At 40.4% G+C, this 25035-nt stretch overlaps 1 protein-coding gene across 3 annotated transcripts; it reads right to left on the reverse strand.

Moving 5' to 3' along the window:
* Positions 1 to 3520: 3520 nt before the first annotated feature.
* LOC110950464 (transcription factor E2F3) lies at positions 3521 to 21685 on the reverse strand. 3 transcript variants are annotated; one of them, XM_022193044.2, is made up of 8 exons: positions 21147 to 21685; positions 18894 to 19053; positions 16636 to 16766; positions 15671 to 15759; positions 13891 to 14049; positions 13481 to 13595; positions 7663 to 7804; positions 3521 to 6937 (listed from the first exon to the last, which is right to left on the reverse strand). In XM_022193044.2, exons 1-8 carry the CDS (start codon positions 21426 to 21428, stop codon positions 6642 to 6644), a joined length of 1374 nt encoding a protein of 457 aa, XP_022048736.2. In that variant the 5' UTR covers positions 21429 to 21685; the 3' UTR covers positions 3521 to 6641. The 3 variants fall into 3 exon arrangements, with proteins under 3 accessions (XP_022048736.2, XP_022048737.1, XP_022048738.2); XM_022193045.2 differs by having other exon boundaries at positions 18933 to 19053; positions 21147 to 21683; XM_022193046.2 differs by lacking the exon at positions 21147 to 21685 and adding an exon at positions 20820 to 21112.
* Positions 21686 to 25035: the final 3350 nt, after the last annotated feature.

Raw genomic sequence — 25035 nt, forward strand, 5'->3', positions numbered from 1 at the left:
TTCAGCAAGATGGACTAGCCTGCCACATCAGTTTTTCACTTTGATTTTGGGGTGTCTTGAATTTAGCCCTCCTGGGGGGTTTATAATTTTCATTCCCATCAAACAATGTGGCACTTTTCATTCCTAACACATTATCCAGTCCATATCAATGCTAATATCCAGTTTGTTTATTCCCCGTATAGAAATATGATGTATTTTCAAAGTGTTCCTTAATTTTTTTGAGCAGTGTATATATATATTGACCTTCAGAATTTACAGTGGTGAAAACAAACAAACAAACAAAAAAAAAAGAAATAAAATGTAGTGATCTAGGGTCTTCAATTAGTGATCTTTATATACAAATAAAACTTTGCTGAACAAATTAGAAACAAGATGTTTTATTATATTTGGATAATTTAAACCACAATTTCACACTAACTTTAATATCTTCATTTGCTAATTTATTTTTTATCTGCCCCATATGTCTGAATAAGAAAAGCAAGAGAGCATTACTAATATTAGGTTCATAGGCTGCATCAGAGTGAGTCAAATAGAGGAACTGATTAACTTCATAATGCTGACGAAGAGACTGGATTTCCCCCTAAACTGAGGTTAATTTTACAAAGTCAAAATGCTGTCGAAGCAGATTTCGGTATTCCTCATGCAAGTATGCAAGGGCAGAAATATGTTGTTTTTAAAGTATCAGACTTATCGATGTCATTGCTAAACTGAAACAGAAAAAAAAAATACCGTAACTGATCCTGGTTCGTTGAAGTGTGTAAACATAAGCAATTAAATGACAGATAATCTACAAGTTGAATCATTATCTGTATTGTTTGGGGTCCAAGAGAAGTATTTCACCATAAACAAAATAAAAAGACGAGAAAATAATGAAATAATTCATTTAAAATAATAAAAACATTATTTGGAAATTACACATAAATATTAAATACTGGTTTCTGAGCAATGGTATTCTAAGACCCATGAGTCATGTAAACCATATGCAACTACTGTACAATCATCCTTTAAAACAGCTGGTCAAAGAATAAGTATATAAACATGACATTTGTTTTTTCAGTAACATACGACCAATTCACAGCATCTCCACCAGGTTTCCTTTTAAATCATTGAAATAGAAACGACTCTTTGCTCTACAGCTTAACTCAATACTTGATGGCTGCTGATAGATCTGCATCCATCTGCTCAGTAAACTATTTTAAAATCAATACTTAAGAAGAAATATTTAATAATTTCATTGTTTTGGTTTGTCACTGCTGTGCTAACTTAAAAATATAAGACAAAGCCTTAGTTATCATGAAGAAAATTACTATGCCAGATTTTGCAAAGAAAAAAAAAACATATTACATAAGAAAGACAGCAGTGCCTAAAAAGTAGAAGAGCAATAAGATATGAGTACAATACATTATTGAAATATAATAAATAGTTAAAATAAGGCTGGAATAGAACAATATAAAATAATACTGACAGTGATACTGAGGTAATATGTAAAATCACACATGATAATGAAATATTTCGTCTGAAAAATGGGATGAAAATGAAATATTGCACATTATATTGATTATGTTGTACACAAAAGTGAAATATTTCACCTAAGAAATTACATATTGCAAATAAAAATGACATTTGATTGAATTTGACAAGGGCCAAGTTGTGGTGGCGAGACAACTGTGTCAGAGCATCTCCACAACTGCAGTGGTCAGTATCTGTCAAAAGTGATCCAAGGAAGGAACAGTGATGAACCGGCGACAGGGTCATGGGCTCAGTGATGCACGTGCAGAGCGAAGGCTGACCCGTGTGGACTGATCCAACGGATGAGCTACTGTTGCTCAAACTGCTGAAGAAGTTAAAGCTGGTTCTGTTAGAAAGGTGTCAGAACACAGAGTGCATCACAGTTTGTTGTGTGTGGGGCTGCATCGCTACAGACCAGTCAGGGTGCCCGTGTCAACTCATGTGCATCACCGAAAGTGCCAACAATGTGAGCATCAGAATTGGACTACAGAGCAATGGAAGAAGATGGCCTGCTATGATGACTCACGTTTTCTTTTACATCACGTGGATGGCTGGTGCGTCGCTTACCTCGGAAACACATAGCGCTATGATGAGAAAAAGGCAAGTCAGCAGAGGCAGTGTGATGCTTTGGGCAGTGTTCTGCTGGGAAAACTTGGGTCCTGCCATCCATGTGGATCTTACTTTGACATGTTCCACCTACCTAAGCATCATTGCAGACCATGTACACCCTTTCATGAAAACGATGTTCCTTGATGGCTGTGGCCTCTTTCAGCAGGATAACGCGCCGTGCCACACAGCAATAAACACGCTCCGCTTAAAACATCCCCCGCCTTATATATAGTACCTCTAAGTGCAAGAAATAATAATATATACTGGACGATACACCTACAAAATGATACATTTTAACTACAATAAAAAAAATTAAAAAAAACAGTCAGGTCAAGGTCATACACCCCAAAAGGCACATCTATACTACATAGAGATGGCCTGGGTGCAATATGAATGAAATCCCTCAAGTAGTTTCAGAGATATGCTCCGTAAACGAAATGCGGACATACATACGTACGTACAGACATACGGACGGCCGTGCCCACGCCATTATCCCCCTCCATGCCTACGGCCGGCGGGGGATAAAAAATGGTTCAGGAATGGTTTCAGGAGCACAAGTCTGAGGTGCTGACTTGGCCTCCAAATTCCCCAGATCTCAATCCAATCGAGCTTCTGTGGGCCCCATCTCGCAATTTCCAGAACTTAGAGGATCTGTAGCTAACATCTTGGTGCCAGATACCACAGCACACCTTCAGGGGTGGTGTCCATGCCTGAGTGGGTCAAGGTTGCTTTGACAGCAGAAGGGGACCAAAACAACAGTATGCAGGTGGTCATAATGTCATGCCCGATCGGTGTACATTTCAAGGTGATCTGCCAAGCAGATTTTAAGACTCTGCAGAGAAGTCAAAGATGTGTCCATTGTTGGTGATGGAGGAAAGCGTAGAAGTCACAAAATTAACAGGGTTCATGCTCAGAGGAGCATGAATGTACGTGCCAAATACCACAGAAATGCAGCCAATAGGATTATTGGTATGTTGCCTTAAGGTGTCGAATGGATGGACATGGAAATACTGAGCTCCACTAATAGAGAAGCAAAGCAGTTGTTCTAAAATGTATTAGTTGAATTTCAATAATGAAAAAAGAAATTGCGACAACGCTGATATAAAAGTGACATATCTCAGTTTTGTGCGCAAGAAAGAAAAACCAGGAGATGCTGTTTAAGCTGCCACATCAACCCAACAGTAGATACCATTATTCGTTGATATCAGATTTAGAGAAAATTGATTGTTCCATTGCACTCCATTTCCCTCAAGACGAAGATCTTTCCAGTAAATCTCATCCCGAACGACAGATCAAACACAAACCTTTCCTTATTTGTATTGCCTTTATTCAAATTTTCAATTACAAATGCCAAAGGTACAAAAACAAATCCATGTAGCCCTCCCACCCCACCCCACCCCCCACCCAAATACAACTCAAATTCCTCATTTAACAGATGTACAGAAACAACTTATATAACTGAATAACACACACCAAAAACATCCAATTAGTTTATCTTAAACATTCAACAGCACTTTCACCCATGCGTTCAAATTGCAAATTGCTCTTTTCTGTGTAGTTAGTGGAAAACAGGCAGCAATACCAGAATTTTACAGTCAATTTTCCTATCAAATAGTTAACTTTTCACATAACCTTTACAGAATATTTACGGATCAGTATATTGTATTTGGTAACAGCTTAAGAATAACCATAAGAAAATAGCAGGAAAAACAAATGCTGCTTCGATCTATAGTTAACACCATATTTACCCTAATGATCATTTTCTGTAAGATCTAATCACATATCAGAACCACACATTAGAAATGAATGAGCTGCAAGTTTAAGTCACCCATTACACAAGACACTAGCTTCAGCGGTGCATTAAAATCTTTAACATTCCATTAGAAAACCTCTGGAAAGGTGCAAGCTTTCCAAAAAAATCCTGTTTCCATCACATAAAAGTGGATAAAACATTTCAACCAGATTCTGACTGCTTGAAACAGACGGGAAAATAGAATTACTTGTAAACTGTAGAAAGTGGCACTGAGGTTAGTGAACCAGATGGAGAAAAATGAGCTCAGCTTACCCATGAAAATATGTAAACTGCTCTGATAGAAATATGGAGCTTGTACTTGGTGAATTAGAACGTTTCTGTGCATTGAAGTCAAATTTCAGTCATTTCTGACGGCAGCACTGATTAAACTCAGCAACAAGCGGCTAAAGTTATTTTTAACAGTTTGTTTTCAGTTCTCTCTGTGAAAGTGAAGACAGCAGAAGTATTTTCTAAAAGCATCACACTCTCAATCAACATTCCAAAAATAAAAACGGACACACGGTGTCACAAAAGCAAAGCAGACGACACAAAAAAAAAAAAAAATCACTGATCATGGTTCAGTGGTGAATGCAGACAGAGCAGAGTCTCCTGATGACCAGCGAAGGACAGATTAGATGTGGATGAATGGCTGCATGGAAACACACGCATTATTAGGGGTCGAAGAGATGCTCTGCATTTAAACAAAAGAACTAAATAACTTATTGAAAAGATCTAAAAATAAAAACAAAAATATATTGCAATATATTTGTCCACTTTTCTACCTAATGTGCACCCCAATATTCAGATCTACGCCGGTCTGTGAGCAATGGTTTTCTCATTAGCAGAGTGGAATCTCGCACGCATGAAAGAGACAAAAGTGTGATGTAATATTCAACGTCACTGCTAAATAATACAAAGGGTCGTTTCTATGACGAAAGGACTCATCCACACTACGGCTTTTACCTCTACGCCCTACTACTACTACTGTCCAACGTTAAGTGAGAGGTAGCCTACAGTACCTTGTGCACTGGAAAAATTAGAAAACTATACATCAATTTACACATGGCAGGCTCACTCTTTCGCAAGCTTGATCGGACATCACTCGCACACGCAAATTACTCAAGCGCACATCAATCGAATCAGGGGAAAAGTCAACGATAACAGCAGCAATATCGCCTGTGGTCTCTAAAAGCCAGGCTTCAGGCAAGACGTTAGCGTCTGGGATGTAACGACGCGTTTAGAAGTGAACTGCGATTGCGTTCATCGCATCCCTTCAGCTTCTATTTCAGCTTCATTGTTTTCAAATTAAGTGGCTCTAAACACATGATACCAAAGCTTGGTTGCACTGAATTCAGTTAATCTTATTTTCATTACATTGAAGTCTCATTTAGTGGCTATCAGGTCCTTGATGTCAGCTATTTCTACAGTATTAAAACCCATTAAAATTCCAACAGTTACTGAACCTAAAAAGACTCATCGAAACTGCTTTCACTGAGTATTCAGTGTGCGTGAGCGATTCAATGCTTTCTGATCACAGTTTAACTGCACAGTCAGGGGAGGCGATAAAAGTTTGGTTATGGCGACTTCTGCTGATGAAGGTGGAACCGACAGGTAAGAAGCAGCAACAGTTGGAGTCCTGAATTCACAAAGTATCAATAAGAGTCGGAGAAGTTTTTTTTTTCTTTTTGCACATCGTGTCTGAACAGGCCAGGATTAAACATCTGGTGGTTCAACGAAACCCCACATTACCCAGAAGTGATGGCTTTTCTCTGTTAGCAACTAAAAAGTTTCTGGGTTACATGAGGCGAGGCGTCACATCTTTTTGTATTCATCACTGCACTGTGAAAATTTGCATTTAATGACAGACTGATGTTTAAGAGCATTTAGAGTACAGACTCCTGTTATTTTTAGATGCCATTTTACAGTTTAAATTTCTAGTCCAGAACATTCTTTTCCATGCAAAGTTTCAATACAGAGTATCGCCTACATGTATACAGTATGAATACGCTTATCAGCTTTAGAATTAGAAGGCCAGATATGTAACAAGTGACCCGACAGGTGACCAAAGCTTCAGCCTGCCTGATCAAACCATAACCGAGTCATGAGTGCTGTGCACAACAATCGTCCTGTTGTCTTTTTATACTTCCTTTAATTTCTAAAATGTTCTACATTTGCACACAAAAGATTTCTATTTAACAGTCAGCAGTATGAGCCTTCAATCACAGATCATTGGTGTTGAATGAAAACAGTAAAAAACCCTTCAGAATCTCGTCCTGACAACACCTGGCATTAACATCTCCTAAGGTTTACCTAGATGATTCTGTACACCTGATGGGAGCAGCATCAGAGGACAGATTTAACCAGGATCCTTACAGATTTAGCAACACTTCACTGCTCTACTGATGGCTTTGGATCATCGTACTGATAAATCAAACCTCATATAACCCAGGAGGTGCAGCAATGCCAGGTGGTGTTGGGGAGTTTTTATTATAGCTCTTTGTTGTTCTCTTCCATACAGCATCACCTTACAGAGAGCGTAGACAACCTTCCTGTCCCCATTTAAACTTCACCAACCACCTGTAAATCACCGTCCACTAAAAATAAAGACGGTGAAGGCTTCACACTGACCAGGCCGCTTATCACTCACGCCATGAGGGAACATGGTGTTTAGCCCCTGTGGGACAGAAAAAGCCCTCAGTGCTTCATCCCCAGCTATGTGTTTTAGCTAATGCTAGCTGCACAGGAGATCATCCAGACCCAGTGAGGGCATCTTATCAAAGTCACAGGCGTCAAACAAGTCGCTAATTCCCTGATCATCCCCCAAACCTAGAAGGTAGTCGTCTTGGTCCAGAAGAGGAGGCCCGAGGTTTAGGAAAGGCCCCAGGGAAGCAGGGATCTCATCTTCTGTCTGCTGGAGGAGGCTGGTGTACGGGGACGAGATGGGGGAGAGAGTGGTAACGGAGACGGCCGAGGAGGAAGAAGGTGGAGAGAGGAAGGGGGTCAGAGCAGGAGCTGTGCTGCTGGGATCTGTGGAGGGAATCACAGACTACCGGTTATTATCTCCACACAGTCACGTAGAATGGACACAAGCAAGCTGGTCATTAAATGTAGTCTGGATTAACAGTGTCAGCCTGGTTACAGTGTCTTTTTGCACCGCGGTTGTCCATGAGAAGGTTCAGTACATCACAAAGTAATAGCTAAATTCACCTTAATGACCCTGAGCTGAACACCATAAATACTGTCAGAGAGAAAGACAAGAATGTGATTTTGTCTATTTCATTATCATTTGCTGCATTCTCCTTCACCCTTTGTGCATTTACTTATTTTATTTATTTACTATTATTACTTTTTCATTACTTCAATATAGCATTTCTGTCTCTTTTCTTGTTCTTTGAGGTGTTGTTGTATGACTTTTGAAGTAAGTCTTTCACCACACTTTACTATTTTTCCACTTGTCTCTCTGATCTTTCTCCTTTTGCTTCTCCTTCTTTCCTCTTTTGTTCTGTCTGTGAAGCTCTTTGCAAACCACTATTAAAAGCTGCTACTCTAATAAAGTTATTCACATTTTTAAACTGTGTACAAGAACTAAGATGCTTTTAAAAAAATGTGACCTTGACTACCTCATTCAGAATTCAACATCAGTTATGTTGTCTAACGTAAGCCACAATGAATTGACGAGAAAAAATAAATAAAGTAAACTAAGCCCCCACATGTAAAATATTGTTGCACTCAGATATCCGTCTGAAACCAACCTTGAACTACTTTGAGGAAAGGCGAGTTCCCGTTAATATCCGTGTTTCCGTTTTTTATTGGACTCCTGGGGTCGTTCTCCTCGTCTGGACACAGCAGGACTTCTATCGGACCATTGGTGCTGGTTAGGTGGATGGACAAACTCTGGAGGGAGGAAATCATTTTTGTAAAGTTCAAATCAGAGAAACTGACAGGTTTCACCTTGACTACAAAGATGCACTGTTCCACTAAAAGATAAACATCAAGTCTCTTCTCCAGTGTCCAAAGATACACACTGGTGTTCCTGGACAAGTGACAGTTTAATGACCATCATCACAAATACACTCAAAACAAGACAACATGGTCATCAATATCCCCCGCCACATGTGATGTCTATGAGTCTATAGACAAAATAGTGACCAAGGGCCATAACTCTGTTAAATATTATCGCACAGGTCTCATTTTCGAACTTGATCAAGGTGTCCATGGTGTGAAGCTACACTCTAAATTTCGTAATCCTAGCTGTAATAGTTTCCGAGAAAAGCTGTCCCCTTCATGTCGGACGCACGGACGGAGGCCAAACCTACACACGTGGACAAAATTGTTGGTACCCCTCAGTTAAAGAAGGAAAAACCCACAATTCTCACTGAAATCACTTGAAACTCACAAAAGTAACAATAAATAAAAATTTATTGAAAATTAAATAATCAAAAACAGCCATTACTTTTGAATTGTTGATTAACATAATTATTTAAAAAAACAAACTAATGAAACAGGCCTGGACAAAAATGATGGTACCTCTATAAAAGATTGAAAACTATTTGACCAGAGTGACATGATTAACTCAGGTGTGTCATTTAATTGACATCACAGGTGTTTCCAAACTCATAATCAGTCAGTCTGCCTATTTAAAGGGAGACAAGTAGTCACCCTGCTGTTTGGTGAAAAGGTGTGTACCACACTGAACATGGACAACAGAAAGCGAAGGAGAGAATTGTCCCAGGACATCCGAAAAAAAATTATAGACAAACATCTTAAAGGTAAAGGCTATAAGACCATCTCTAAACAGCTTGAAGTTCCTGTGACAACAGTGGCTCATATTATTCAGAAGTTCAAGACCCACAGGACAGTAGCCAACCTCCCTGGACGTGGCCGCAAGAGGAAAATTGATGACAAATTGAAGAGACGGATCGTTGGAATTGTATCCAAAGAGCCCAGAGCAACCTCCAAAGAAATTAAAGGTGAACTCCAAGGCCAAGGTACATCAGTGTCAGATCGCACCATTCGTCGTCGTTTGAGCCAAAGTGGACTTCATGGGAGACGACCAAGGAGGACACCACTGCTGAAAAAAACTCATAAAAAAGCGAGACTGGAATTTGCAAAAATGCATGTTGACAAGCCACAAAGCTTCTGGGAGAATGTCCTTTGGACAGATGAGACCAAACTGGAGCTTTTTGGTAAGGCACATCAACTCTATGTTCATAGACTCAAAAAGCAAGCATACGAAGAAAAGAACACTGTCCCTACGGTGAAACATGGAGGAGGCTCAGTAATGTTTTGGGGCTGCTTTGCTGCATCTGGCACAGGGTGTCTTGAAAGTGTGCAAGGTACGATGAAATCTGAAGACTATCAAGGCATTCTGGAGAGAAATGTGCTGCCTAGTGTCAGAAAGCTTGGTCTCAGTCGCAGGTCATGGGTCTTCCAACAGGACAACGATCCAAAACACACAGCCAAAAACACCCAAGAATGGCTGAGAGAAAAGCGTTGGACTATTCTAAAGTGGCCTTCTATGAGCCCAGATCTGAATCCCATTGAACATATGTGGAAGGAGCTGAAACATGCCATTTGGAGAAGACACCCATCAAACCTGAGACAACTGGAGCTGTTTGCTCATGAGGAGTGGGCCAAAATACCTGTTGACAGCTGCAGAACGCTCATTGACAAATACAGAAATCGTTTAATTGCAGTGATTGCCTCAAAAGGTTGTGCAACAAAATATTAAGTTATGGGTACCATCATTTTTGTCCAGCCCTATTTCATTAGTTTGTTTTTTTAAATAATTATGTTAATCAATAATTCAAAAGTGATGGCTGATTTAGATTATTTAATTTTCAATAAATTTTTATTTATTGTTACTTTTGTGAGTTTCAAGTGATTTCAGTGAGAATTGTGGGTTTTTCCTTCTTTAACTGAGGGGTACCAACAATTTTGTCCACGTGTGTATATCCCCCTTTTCCACTTCGTGGAGGCAGGGGATAAATATAAACGTAACACTTTTGTTTTTGCTCCCATTTTTTATGAGATGAATTCAAAGATCTAAAACTTTTTCCACATACACAATATCACCATTTCTCTCAAATATTGTTGACAAATCTGTCTAAATCTGTGATAGTGAGCACTTCTCCTTTGCTGAGATAATCCATCCCACCTCACAGGTGTGCCATATCAAGATGCTGATTAGACACCATGATTAGTGCACAGGTGTGCCTTAGACTGCCACAATAAAAGGCCACTCTGAAAGGTGCAGTTTTGTATTATTGGGAGGGGGGGGAAGAGAGAGAGAGAGAGAGAGAGAGAGAGAGAGAGAGAGAGAGAGAGAGAGAGAGAGAGAGAGAGAGAGAGAGAGAGAGAGAGAGAGAGAGAGAGAGAGAGAGAGAGAGAGAGAGAGAGAGAGAGAGAGAGAGAGAGAGAGAGAGAGAGGGGTACACGCTGTCGTATACGCCGATCCAGAGCATCCCAAACATGTTCAATGGGTGACATGTCCGGTGAGTATGCTGGCCATGCAAGAACTGGGACGTTTTCAGCTTCCAACAATTGTGTACAGATCCTTGCAACATGGTGCCGTGCATTATCCTGCTGCAACATGAGGTGATGTTCTTGGATGTATGGCACAACAACGGGCCTCAGGATCTCGTCACCGTATCTTTGTGTATTCAAAATGCCATCAATAAAATGTACCTGTGTTCTTCGTCCATAACAGACGCCTGCCCATACCATAACCCCACCGCCACCATGGGCCACTCCATCCACAACATTGACATCGGAAAACCGCTCACCCACATGACGCCACACACACTGTCTGCCATCTGCCCTGAACAGTGTAAACCGGGATTCATCCAAGAGACCAACTGGAGTTGGCTGGAGACCCCGATGAGGACGACGAGCATGCAGATGAGCTTCCCTGAGACGGTTTCTGACAGTTTGTGCAGAAATTCTTTGGTTATGCAAACCCATTGTTTCAGCAGCTGTCCGAGTGGCTGGTCTCAGACCAACTTGGAGGTGAACATGCTGGATGTGGAGGTTCTGGGCTGGTGTGGTTACACGTGGTCTGTGGTTGTGAGGCTGGTTGGATGTACTGCCAAGTTCTCTGAAACGCCTTTGGAGACGGCTTATGGTAGAGAAATGAACATTCAATACACCAGCTACAGCTCTGGTTGACATTCCTGCTGTCAGCATGCCAATTGCACGCTCCCTCAAATCTTGCCACATCTGTGTCATTGTGCTGTGTGATAAAACTGCACCTTTCAAAGTGGCCTTTTACTGTGGGCAGTCTAAGGCACACCTGTGCACTAATCATGGTGTCTAATCAGCATCTTGATATGGCACACCTGTGAGGTGGGATGGATTATCTCAGGAAAGTAGAAGTGCTCACTGTCACAGACTTAGGGGCCGTTTACACAAGAACGCTTGCAGGTAAAAACGTCAAAATATTTCAACAAAACACCCTATCGTTTATACGAGGACGGCGTTTTGGGGGCTTAAAAATGCAAAAATTTGAAACTGGCCTCCAGAGTGGAAAAGTTGAAAACTCTCAGCCGTTACATTTCCGTCTAAACAGCAAAACGCAAAACTTTGCCGAGATCTGACCACATCACGTACGCGATTACATCACATATGTGCGCTGGTGCTGTGGTTTGCCGGCCGGTACAAGGAAGTAAACAAAGATGTGTGATTATTTCCATCCTTCGTACCTTCAAGCAACTCTGGCAGCTCTATGTACACTGCAGGAGTCGTACCAACAAACGTGCAGAATCTGTACAGATTCCATTCATTAACATTTACCGCGGCGGAGATCCGAAAAGGGAGATAGTACGCATGCGCGTAGACATGGCGGAGTTTTATCACAGCGCCACCCAGCTGCCTGGCATGCATGTCCAATTGAATTCCACACACTATAGAGTCATCGTATATACGCAGATTTCCTTCAAAACCGCTCGTCTAAACGTGAAATGACAAGACGCCACTTTTGCGTTTTCTGTTAAGATGGTCCTCGTATAAATGTAGCCTTAGACAGATTTGTGAACAATATTTGAGAGAAATGGTGAAATTGTGCATGTGGGAAAAGTTTTTAAAAAATGAGAGCATAAACAAAAGCAGTGCGTTTATATTTTTGTTGTGTAGAAAGATAATTAAATACTTCAAAGCTAATTCATATTTGAACTCTCAAAATATTCCAAAATGAGCATTTGTAAAGACTGCAAATTTGCACAATGTTCTTACATGGCTAAAGGAAAATGTAATGTGATGCAGCCTGTAAGAAATATTACCATACAGTCAGGTAATTTGGACAATTTTATGGGTAAAAGCACTTTTTTGATCACAGATTGAGATAAATACATCCACCAAATGTACTAAAATTTGTGGATATAACAGTTACTATAAATTATTAACCCTATGTGCACTAGGGATCAACCAATATGTTTTTAAAGGATAACTGGCACTCAAGAAAAGCCCATGACAGATATTTGGAACTGATACAGCAGCTGTTTCAGGTAATCAGTGGCTGCCACCAACCTTAGCTGCTAGCACAGCCTCAGTCACAGTGGGCTAATGTTCTGATTTGTGGTAATAGTTGTGCTTCCTGTTCAGATTTTGCAGGTTGTGTCTCTGTTAAAGAGACATTTCTGCACATTACAACAAATTTCTAAAGTTAATCTGACTTTATAAAGATATTTCAGTGCTTCACACAGCGTTAGCCTCAGGCCTGACAGCAGTGTTAGCATTAGCCTAGCACATTCAGGTAAATACCAGCTGCACAGACACCAACAACTGAATTATTCACACATTTTCAGTATAAACTGGGTGGTGTGTTAGATTGTGGTGTTTATTACAATTTTAACAGCTGCTACCTCACATTTCAAACCCTGACACAGCTTCAGCCCTTTTGAAGTCATTTCCACATGCCTGGTAAACAAATGACTCGCTAGCTGCCATTTCCATCACAGGTGCACTGATTTTGTTCAGAAAAAGTCTATTAAACAGCAATTCAATGCACTTTCTCAAAGGTGAAACACTGTAAACACTTTGGGAAGCTGTCAGTTTTTCCATATAGAAGCCAAAATGCTGCCAACATCGAGAGTTTAGAAAATATCTTTACCAACCTTCCAATGAATCAACTTTTTAAATGGGACATTTTTGTCTGCTTAGCAGTACAGACTGGAAGCAGTTACCTTAATTTGCTATAAACCCGTTTCAGACAGAATTATTACTTCATGTTAACGTGTTCCAGACCCACAGCTACACTTGATTTAGAGATTGAATAATGCATATTTTCCCTGGGTAAAATCAGCAATTTAACCAGATATAAACCAGATATAACGAGCTCTCCAATCTCATTATACACCGTATAATGGCAACAAAGCATATTCTATTCTAAAACTGTTTGAGAAGAGCAAGCCACAAGTCAGCGAAACGCTGACGTTCATTTGGACAACAATGGCAAATCCAGTTTCTCAGACACACATCAAGCCTAGCAGTGGACTAAAAACTGACTTTAATGAGAATCTCTATTGAAACAATCTCATTTTAGCGTAGGACCAGGCTTGTCCCATGTGTACAAACCTCATCAGGATCTAGAACTTCCAGTTTGGTGTCTGTGGGTGCTTTGACGACAATCACAGTCTGATCTCGGAGGTTCCCCAGCTGTTTGATGTCTTGGTATGTTACATAAGAATACGTGCAGACGAAAGGGTTAAAGAAATAGAACGGTATCCCATATCAGTGAAGCACACGATAAACCTGAACATACGATGTGCGACATGTTCCAGGAATAAAAATGACATGAGCTGCTTTACAATTTGGGCAGTTTCCTGTTAAAAATAATCTACATATAGTTACATATAATCAACCCTCCATATGAGCAATTTTCAAACTTATCCATCAGTTTGATAATATTTACCTAATGGATTATGAAAGCCTGCTCACTAAAGTAGCTAGAAGTCATTGTAACTTTTGGCATCCAAAAAGGATATTTCTGGTTGACTGCCAAATCGCTCATGTGTCTCATATCCAAGCTGCATCTCTGGATCAGCTGCTCGAGTCTCTGCTCTTCTTCACCGAGTGCAGAAACTTCAGCTGTCAGTCTTTGTCTCTGGGTCAGTGTTCCCTCTACCTCCAACAGACTGCAGCCCCTGTGAGGGTAAGAATTGGAACAGATTCAGTGCTAGTGCAGGCAACTCTTCCGGTACCTCGTGTTCATGGTTTCAAATATTTGATTTGGCATCAACAGTGCAAAAAAATTCTGGTCTGATGTCAGTTTTCTGCAGCTGCAATTTCTGTTTGAGCTGGTAGAACACAGATTTAGTTTTCAATATTTAGGAACTATCTTTACTATAAGCTGCAGAGGAATACTGTGGAACACTGGGCAAGAAACTTTTGAAATTTAAAGGCTGAAATGGTGCATTCTGGTGAACTCTGACACCTAGAATTCTTTAAACATGAAGGCTTAAAAAAATGTCTGTATGGGACCTTCTAGGCACCCCCTCAAAAACAGCACAAAGTCATGAAACCAAATATTTATACTGAATTCAAATTTAAATGAGCCACATGAAGTCATCACGGTGTGTGCTTTCCGATCGACCATGGGAGTGAGCCTCTTCTGTTGAGGAACTTGTGGGGCAATGCCACTGGGTTGTTGCAAGTACACACTACTGATCCCGTATGTTTGGTCCTGTTGTCGCGTCTCTTCCCTCCGCCGAGTGAAAAAATTGCTGGGCATTTGGTGGTTAGAGCGCTTTTTCCTGGCATGATTTTTCGTTTTCATGTGGTCTATCAGCGCTTGGCATCCTCTGTCGCTGTATTTTGTCTCATCGTCGCACACCATGCACCTCGCTTTCCCAGCTACATCTAACTTTCGATAATGCTCTCCAATCGTTGTTTCCAACTCGTGCTTTTGGTGCGTAAGCTTCATGGGTTTCGCCAACCACTCCCAATTCCACTTGACGCGACACCCATCGTCCACTTCCCTTGCTCTATTCTCCTCTTTCCTGTCAATAATTCTAGCCATATTCCTCTTTCTCCCTGTCCTCCTTCTTCACGCGACCACACAAACTGCCTTCCACTCTCGTAAAATGGTAGTTCTCGCGTTACCGAATTTGAACACGATGTACGTGAAAGTAAACATTGCAAGCCAGCGCACTGCTGACAACTACATGCGATCCAACCCTATACCCCTTACACCCCATATTTTTTTTCTCATCGAATATGGGCGATTCACGTTGGGTCTCAACATTGATACCTCGATATGCAAATTTTCGCGGATCCGCGACCAAATAACATGCCTGTTAGATACAATTGCACCTTACATGTAATTTTTGCACAATTTAAGCAATACTTTTTTGCACATGTTCAAATAATTTATCAATAATGAATAATCTATTCCACTGATTTCGTAAACACACTTCACGTACCACTTTTTTCTACTAGGTGTTATATTTTATTTTTGCACATTTCTGACTGTACTTTTAAAAATGTCAACCCCATCATAGTGAATGAAGGGAACTTTAAAGCCGTTAAACTCGCAATAAATGAGGAAACAAGCAGACCGAGGGCAGCAGTTATAAATCCTCTTATGACTTCAACTGAAGGAAAGATGGAGGAGATCAATCCATCACATTAAATTCTTAAATTCTTCAGAGATGACATAAATGTCTTGTCTGATTGCCAGAGGATCAATCTCAGTATGTGACTGAGCCCACAGGTCGACTAAAACTGATCATTTATGTGATGTAGAGGGAGAGAACGACCGCTTACATCCACTGAATGTTATTCTTCGACTTCTTCTTGATCAGGTGGATTCCCTCTAGCACATTGGTGATATCATAAAGGCGTCTTTTCTGTACCTGGAAGAAGAGAATACAGGTCGAGACAGTTAGCCATTTAGGCAACTTTCGGGTCGGTTTACCTCTATTTTACCCCTCTGAACAATCAGAGAGAAATCTGACCTTGGATCTTGATCTGAGTCGATGTTTTGCCCAGATTAATTTGCAACATGAGGGGTTTACAGATTAGATCAGATAAAACTAATCACAAAGAAAATTCTTGTGACAGATATTCAGAAAAACAAAATGACAACATAATAAATGCAGTGAATAAAAAGTAGAAAATCAATAAGATATAAGTCGATCCAGCCTTAAACCTCACAAAGTGCTCACAGACTGATCAAAGACACCCCAATAATACCAAACATGTTTGTTATTTCCAAGTTAAAGCAAGGATGGCTACAATTATCACGCTAGCTTCCAAACAATGCCAAGCGAGGACCAACACTCTAGGTTAGCTAACGTTAGCTACAGACATTACAGTTAAAATCTCACCTCCAGTTCTCACCACAATTCTCAAACTATTTTTTCCCAGATTCAGACTCCTTCAGCCTGCTGCTTTTGTTTTTACCTCATTGTAAAGAATTATTGCACCATTTTAAGTACACATGCTTCTCCATGATATCACATAAGAAATGCACTGCTTCTTATGACAAGATAATCTTAATAAATCTTGCGGTGTATATTCATGTCCAAAATTAGACAGAAAAACCACCTGAGGTTTCTCCCCATGTGTAGTGCAACACACTTTTAAGGTCTGTTAGGGATTTTAAATCTCCTGTATAATATCAATGACTAAATTAACCATCAGACACAATCCTTGACAGTATTTCCAACATTTTCTGTGCTCTGAAGCGATACCTGCAGTTAAGACGTTCTCCTTAGACATAAACTTACCTGTAAGGTTTCAGCAGCAAGATTTAGGTCCAGAACGCCGTCAGAAGACTGAGCAAGAAGGTCGACAAACTTTTTCGTTAACAGGCCCAAAGATGTGTCATATCGCGTCTTCTCTGGAGGAGATTTGGGCGCTACAGCGGACGAAAAGAAGAAAGAACCGAGAAACAAAGGAGAATGGTCAAGTGTTCTGCTTGATATTTAATTTTGACAAAAACATTCCTTGTCTCACAAAAGGACGTCAAAGTGTGGCTTCATTGGTACGAGAAAGATTGACGAGAAAGTGGAGTTCTCGTCAACTCAGGATTCCTGAACCTGGCTACCAGTGTGTTCACATAAGAGGGGCAGGAACAGGTTTGGCGCATATTTCTCATGAGAAGAACAAAGTAAAGTCCTACACTAACGTAAGGAAGTTAAACATAAAAGCAACAGAGCTGTTGCAAGCAAAGTCATTAAAGAACGCTGACGAAAAAACTGCGCCAACTGTATAAATGCTTTAATAATAGCATTTACACACTAAATCACTGCCCCGTCATTAAAGCATGAGTCGATCCGACTATAATTACGACGGTGTATTCTATTAAATGTTACTTAGATGGAGCCTGTTCTTATAGCATGTAAGACAATTTTAGCCTTTTTCTTTCAGCTGCAGCAGAATATTGGTGTCAAAAACAGTATTTAAACCTAGAAGCAGGCTTAATCACAACTCATAGTAAAGGTCACCAAGAAGTACAAGACATTGGTGCCTTACAATCTCTGGCTTTGGACTGTATTGATGTAAAAAGGCCTGTAGAAGTAATTAAATGGTGGTGGTGTTTCTTGTAGTTAAGAAGAAGAAAAAAAATAGCAAGAAAGAAGTTTCCTCCACTGAGAATCAATACCTCACATCTGTGCTCATCTGGGAAAGAAAAATGTTTAGAAAGTCTGAAAACTCTCACTATCCACACTGGATCTTTTAAGAAGTTATGGTTTGTTTCTAATCTGATATTCTAGGACTAATATTATTTTTATTTAACTGTAATGCTTTGCTTGTCAAACAGTTTTTTTAATCAATAGTCTTAACTGTTTATGCCTCAAGAACACGAGCCAATTTCTTCATATTGTTTTCCAATCTCAGTATAAAGACAATAAAGCTACTACTAATAACAACATTAAGAGCATAAGTCACCATGGAGATGTACAGATGTAAGAATGACCATCGCAGCGCTGAAAACTTTCAGTTAAGCCTGAAATTATCTCACTAACAGTCAATACGTACAAATGTATATTTTAACAAATCCAATGCTACAACTTTTCAAAAACATCTACCTGAATGAGAATTATATTCAGCATTGTGCTGTATCGAGGCCATAAAGATGTAAAATCAACTTTCTGTTCATCTCAAGACACTATTGTGCCATTTTTGTACTGGATCGCATTTATTGATTGGCTCATTGAAGCATGTTTGGAAAACTTCAGTTTTTAATAGTCCAGAAAGAGGGAAATGACTTAATCAGTCAGCCAGCTACACTGGTTCACTGACACACTACAGGTCAGGTTGAAGTCAGCTTTAACAACCTCCAGCTGATAACATGTAACGTCACATGTTGAGTTAGTTGAGCTGTTTCTGTCCTCTGCATTGTCTCACCCTCCAGTTACTAAAATCAACAAATCACTTTATTACACCACTGGAGTAGCTTTATATCCTGAGCATAACAAATGACGCACAGACTCTTTTTTTTTAAGTTTGGAGTACTGTCTATTGAATCGTACGGGGAGCTTGAGAGTTAACAGAAAAATCAAGAAACATCTGAACGGATGCCTTTCTCGTTGACAAATGAATAAAGTAAAATAGCTGGGAAGCAAATAAGAATGTTTCATATTGTTTGTATGAGCCTTTTAGGTATTTGAGTGCATTTCCTACTTTCATATTGTGAGATTTTATTTGAGATATCAAATCAGGATTTTTTTTTTTTTTTTTTACTCATGGCTCATTTTTTTTTACTCTTTGATGACTAACAACGAAACTGCCATATGTTAAAAACATTTATCCATTGAGAGGTCTACAGTGCTGAGGTATATTTCTGAGATAATTAATGTTCAAAGCCTTTTGTCATTACATACATAAATGCATAACCTTCCCTGATCAAAAGCAGAAAGAAAATTAATCTGCAAAAACATTTATGGCAATGAACAGCTCTGGTCAATATGACAACCTGACAAACTGCATCAAGACTGTTTCTGTATATAAAACTGTAAAATTCTGGATTAACTGTACAAACAGGATGTCCGAAGGCCTCTCGTTGCCGTCTGCTTCTTACTTCTGGGTGTCTTTAACCGAGCCCCGTTGGCCGCTGAGCCGCCTCCTCGGCCTCGTGGAGTTCTGGCGGGTTCTGACTGGTACTGGTGGTCTGAATCATCGAGCGCCAACCGCCTTTTGGCCTTAGAGGAAACAAAAATAAATGTTAACAGCAGATATAGTAGTTTGGCTGCTACCAGTCGTCCCTGAAGTCACGTCTCATGAGCAATAACACATCAGAACTGTGATTTTCTCTTGTCAGCGTCTCTAAAGTGTAGCCTGGTACAGAAAAATGACTAAACAGCGAAAAGAACAAGAGGTTAAAGATTCCATAAACTGTTTAATAAAAGGCGGCACACACGGTGAGAATATTCCATTGTTGGATTTGTTTAGATTGCCGAATCCGAAAGGTGAATACTGTCTCCAGTTTTATCCATTTCAGTTTTAATAAGCACATTATTTCACTTCATAATTTCTGAATTGAGTACCGTCATAAAATCTGTCACGACAAATAAAATTTTTCACCAAAATGCCAACATAGTGCAGTGAAAATATGGCAGCTTCATACACCGTCATGCATGTAATGACGTAGCACAGAGACAGTGACTTTTCTTCAAACTGATTGGCCAAGACAAACCCAAATACCTTAAGACTGAGTCACACCCTCGAGTTTGATCCACGTGCTGCAGTCATGGCAAAGAAAGCCAATTAAAGTATAGAAATAAAAGAAAAAAATCCCAGAACTAAAGGGAATCTCAAGTTATTCTGATGTCAGGTTAAGGCATGACAAGAAAGAAGAAACTCACTAACCAAACTGAGTTAGTTACATGTTCCTAGTTAATATTCAAGAATTATAGCTGGACAGTGTTTGACCACTTATGGACTAACATAATATGCATCTACCACATTATCAGAATAGTTTGATGAAGGCCAAGCATGAAATCAAACACTTTCTGCCCATTTAACACCATATTTAAGCCAACATGCATCTCTATAGCGGCATATTTCTTAACAAAACCATACAGGAATCCATTTTTTGCAGTTTTTCAGCCAAAAACTGAATATTTCACCACTGTTCCATGGCATCATGTTGGTAAAATCCCACCCTGTTTTAGTACCTTTGAGTGACACACCAACACCAGTGTGCAGCTACACTGAATTTCCCTCCAGCTGCTCTTTCAGGGCACAAATCAGTTCACCTCTAGGTAATATAAACCAACACTGTAACCCATCCTGACTACTTTATCTTGCTGGATCTAGCAGGAGCCAGTGGAGGAATAATATGCCCTCTGTTGACAGTCAAAGTGTCAGCCATTTTATATCAGCCAGCAGCTCCCTGCACCCCCCTGCCTGCTCATGGCTTCAGCCTGAGATACTGAGTCTGCTTTGGTTCATGAAAGATGAATAGCCAGGAACAAAACCTCACCCTGAATGCTGCTCAAACTATTCTGTGTGGTTTGTGCATGATGAGAATACAGGAAACGTGCAATCAGCACTAAAGCAACAAACTCGGGTTTCACTTTACTTGAAAAGGCTCCACAGCGTCACTTTATTCACACAGCAGCAGGACAGACAACACTTATGCAGAATAAGAAAAAAAGGTCACAGCCGAGTAATAATGTCCTCTGATAAGCATTACAGCTACTAGCCTGGAAAGCTAACACACATTTATAAGCTTCATCCAAGTTGCATCTCCAGAGAGACAAATATCCACCGAGCAGTCCAACACTGACCTGAAGCTATTTCTGTCTTTAACTGCTTGTCTTTACAAGTTTCGTTCCTCGTGTCCTGTTAAAAAGCTAAAAATGAGCTAACTAAGAAGCAGCAGTCTAACAATCCCCCCTCCAACCCCCAAATTAAGACACCAACAGCAGCCACTAGGCCACCGCTAACGTTACTCATCTCTTACCAATATTTCCATCTGGCTGCAAAGGTGAAGCAAAAGCACCACGAAGTTAGCTAGTAAGCTAGTAGCTGGCAGCCCTGCATGCCTCTAAACTAACTTAAACTCGCCTCGTGACTCCCTGCAGTCAACCAAACTCTTAACCAGCCCACTTGGGCAACTTAGCTAGCGGTAGTTAGTTAGCCACCTCGCTAGGTTGAGTCGTGGGAATGCCCTGGCTAAGTAGCTAACGTTAGCTGCCCGAACAACAAGCTCGGCTAGCTTAGCAGGCTAACACTTTGTGGTGTCTGTGGCAGAGCTGAACACGTCCAAACCGGGCTGTGTGCTGATTACCGGAGGTCTCCCCAGAGCGGGTCGTTGTCCGGCTCCGTTGGCTGCAGCTTGTTGTGGAGTTGTGTAAATGTTGTTGACCTGAGGCTCGGATAAACACACACTGGATGTCTGTGTAACGTTGCAAGGCGGTGGGGTGGTTATTATTTGGATATACGTCGCGTTCGACTGCCCGGGGTTTAACCGATCCGACAGTGTGGTTAAAATGATATTATTGTCCAGAGGAGAGCCCCCAACCCCCGCTAAAATCACTTTGTCCGGAGCCGAGGAGATCCCTCTTCTCATCTTGCGTATTCGGGGTAACCCCTTTCTTGTCTCTCAACTTTCGAGCCCGTGTGGCCGCTAATCCGCCGCGATAGTGACAAAAATAATCAGACCAAAGTGAAGACGAGTGTCTGAACTATCGACTTTTGTCAAGTATTTTTCCTTCTGAAGGTGCATTTAGGCAGATGCAACGGATTAAAAAGTAGCGCAACTCTCGTTTCCCCCGTCTGGAAATGGCTTCAGGAAACGGCCTGATGAATGAAGGGATACGGTTTACGCGCTCAAGAGCCCTCCCGCGAAACTCAGATTTCCCGGGAAATTTTCAAACGGAATTTACATCCCTCACACTATTGGTCCTCTATGACAGAGTCCCCGCCCAAATTGCTGTCATACGGACCAATGACGGCATCGGATGCAGGGTGCCACGTGTTCATTGGCAGATGTAAACAGGCGACGTCACCTGTCACGCCTCATGTGTTTCCGGAAAAAGACACTAGGTGGCGGAAGTGACACATTTTGCGGAAGACAACAGAACCTACTCACAAAATTACTGTTATTACTTTAAAATATCTTTATAATAACTCTGTAAATTCATGTAGCAAGATGTTCCTGTCTGTTCTAAAGTACTACTGACCTGTTTAGTTCTAAATTAATAGATTTAAAATAACATTCACAGAATTTCCCCTTCGGAATCAATAAGGTATTTGTATTTCTATTATTTTCTATGAATATTATTTTCCTTTTATAGCTTAATTTTTGTAGATAATGTCTCTGTATAAAATTATAAACTGCAGAATAATATTTTAAAAAATATTGCTGTTTTTATATCTATATTAAAATTTGGTTCATTCAGTTAATTTATGTCACAAGATTTTTCTGTCTGTTCCAAATTTCTGCTTACCTGCTTATTATTATTTGCCCTTCATGGCTTGATTTTTAAATCGGTTTTCTCTGCAGTAAATTCTGACCTGCAGAATAATAGTGTGCTGTGATTGCAGATCAGTGTTGCACAAGTTGGTAAAATGTGCAGTCTGTATTTTCCTTCAAAGAGAAAGACTAATTTGAATTTTAATATCATGAAGCATTATGATGTTTATGTTAGTGCATCTTATTTTCTTCTACAACATTATAATTGTTTGAATTTTTCATGCAGAGTGGTTTTAAGAGTTTAAAGCTGTTTTATTTCTTTTGTGCATCTTTTCTTCTCTTCAGCTCAGTTGAATGTGCCCCTGTGCAATATTATTACTGTATTAAAGTGATAAATTATTCAACATCTTACAGTGATTGTAAAACATTGTGTTTAAGTTGAAGCTCAGGGCATTGGAGCTCATATTTAGTTAAAAATAAACACCTTAGGTGGACCTCATTGAAAATACCGGCCTTTGAAACACAATCTCAAAGCAACTAAAGTGAGTGCACCAGTGGCCACTGCAACAAACATGATTATAAACTTTCCCGCAAAGGCAAACTCTACTAAGAAGGCAATAAAGAACCTGTGAAAATCACAGCTTTTTTGGTTTAGGTCAAGGCTGTGTCTAAAGTAAAGCGGTTCCATATAGTAAAAATTTGCCTGAACAGGTAAGAAAGTAGATTGTGAAACTTCTTGAAGATGGGAGAAGCAACGAAAGCATCAATATGGTACTGAACATAGATAACACCAAATATATTTGGATAACATTAACTCCAACATGTTTGCTCAGATATGGCCAGATGCCACTACAGTGACTGCATAATGGCAGCTTCCAAAAAGGAAGTTAAAACTGAAGGTGGCAAGTGTGCATCTTTCGACACAAATCCAGTTTTCACTGTGGAAGACAGAGGGACATAATAACCCAGTGATATGAGAGCAAGCCACTAAAAAGCCTCTGGCAACTGAGTCCTTGGTTCATTTCACTTTGCTGTAAACCCTCCTTTTACCTCATATTTCTTGTCTATTTCCATTGTGCTATGCATTTGCTAAGGGGCAAAATGCTAAAAAACAAAAAAGATATACCAAAAGTGGGGCTGTACAGTGGGGTAGTGGTTAGCACTTTTGCCTTGCAGCAAGAAGATCCCTGGTTCAAGTCCCCGCCTGAGCCCGCGATCTTTCTGCATGGAGTTTGCATGTTCTCCCTGTGCATGTGTGGGTTTTCTCCGGGTACTCCTGCTTCCTCCCACAGTCCAAAAATATGCTGAGGTTAATTGATTACTCTAAATCGCCCGTAGGTGTGAATGTGAGTGTGATTGTTTGTCTGTATATGTAACCCTGCGACAGACTGCCGACCTGTCCTGGGTGTCCCCTGCCTTCGCCCGAGTCAGCTGGGATAGGCTCCAGCACCCCCCGTGACACTAATGAGGATAAAGCGGTGTATAGAGAATGGATTGATGGATACCAAAAGTGGAGGACAGAGCATAAAAAATCCCTCCAGCAGTGAGCAGGGTGAAAAGAATCACATGTTCTGCCATGAAAGAAGATAAACTCAGGGTTCTCACCAGGATTTTTTTACAGCGTAACGGCAGGTCACTATGCGCACGTGCAATAGCCTTCATTAAATCTCGCGAGTGGCCAGCCCAGATGTCAGCCAATGAGCGTCACGCAGATGCTCCAAATGCTCATGATTTAGGTCACTATTCACCATACATGCCATCACAGAAACAACCGAGACATGCTAATTGTAACCCTGAGATTGAAAGCGACTCTTAATTTTAGACGGGAACAGGTCAATCGACAGGAAAGTACGGCTGAGGTGGGGAGACATAAATTAACCTAGATAGGCACCCAGTCGATAAAAACAAACGCACATGGCGTTATCTGTCAAAATAACTCTCTTTCACAGTGCCAACTGCCCCAATAAAGAAGTTTTCTCACATAAATATGGAAATATTACGCAAGCAAATGTGCTCAAAACACAAAACCACAACTTGAAAGACAGCGTAGCGGCCCTAATCACAGCGTAATCTTTTAAACTGACAGCGTAACGGCCCGTTACGCTAAAATGTGCTGGCGAGAACCCTGAAACTTGTAAAATATTAAATAAAATCTCACCACTTGCAGTGAAGTTGTGGTTTGGGCCACATCTTTTCACTGTAGTTGAACCTATTGGCTTTTATTCATACATAAGATCAAATATAGGCACTTTAGCCTGATTATAAGATGTTGCAAATTAGTGTGAGTTAAAATAATTGGACTGAGGTTTACTCACTTCTTGTTGAACTCAGGGGGCATAACTCTGAATATTGCTGTGTTACAGAAACTTGTACTGTGGACGTGACTAATATTAACGATCAACATTAAAACCACTGATTATGTGGATGTTGCTTTAGCATGTACCAGCAACCTAAACACTGCTGTCGACAAAGAGCCAACTGCAAAAACTGCTGAGGAACGGCTCGCGGAACACGACCAAGAGCTCAATTTGTTTACCTAAATTTCTGAAATCCCCATATTGTAATTGAACTGAGAATCTATGGGGTGTTCAGGAACAAACTTGATCCATGGGCACCTCCAGAAGCCCTGTTTAATGGTTTGACTGGTTAGAGCTGTTTTAGCAGCTCAGGTAGGATGTACACGGTATTAGACAAGTGGTTTTAATGTTGTGGCTGATTGTTGTAGGTCAGTTTTTTCGTTATACCTTGAGAATTGTGGTGG

This window comes from Acanthochromis polyacanthus, chromosome 12, assembly GCF_021347895.1.
Source record: "Acanthochromis polyacanthus isolate Apoly-LR-REF ecotype Palm Island chromosome 12, KAUST_Apoly_ChrSc, whole genome shotgun sequence".
Taxonomy (NCBI): Eukaryota; Metazoa; Chordata; class Actinopteri; family Pomacentridae; genus Acanthochromis; species Acanthochromis polyacanthus.

Bases quoted from the DNA above. Each gene is read 5' to 3' on its own strand.
- LOC110950464 (XM_022193044.2), bottom strand. From the start codon at position 21,428: ATGAGAAGAGGGATCTCCTCGGCTCCGGACAAAGTGATTTTAGCGGGG. The intron at 16,767-18,893 runs GTTTGTACAGTT...CGTCCGCTGTAG, and splicing joins GAGAGGCCTTCGGACATCCT to CGCCCAAATCTCCTCCAGAG. The intron at 14,050-15,670 runs GTAAGCGGTCGT...TTACCCTCACAG, and splicing joins AAGAATAACATTCAGTGGAT to GGGCTGCAGTCTGTTGGAGG.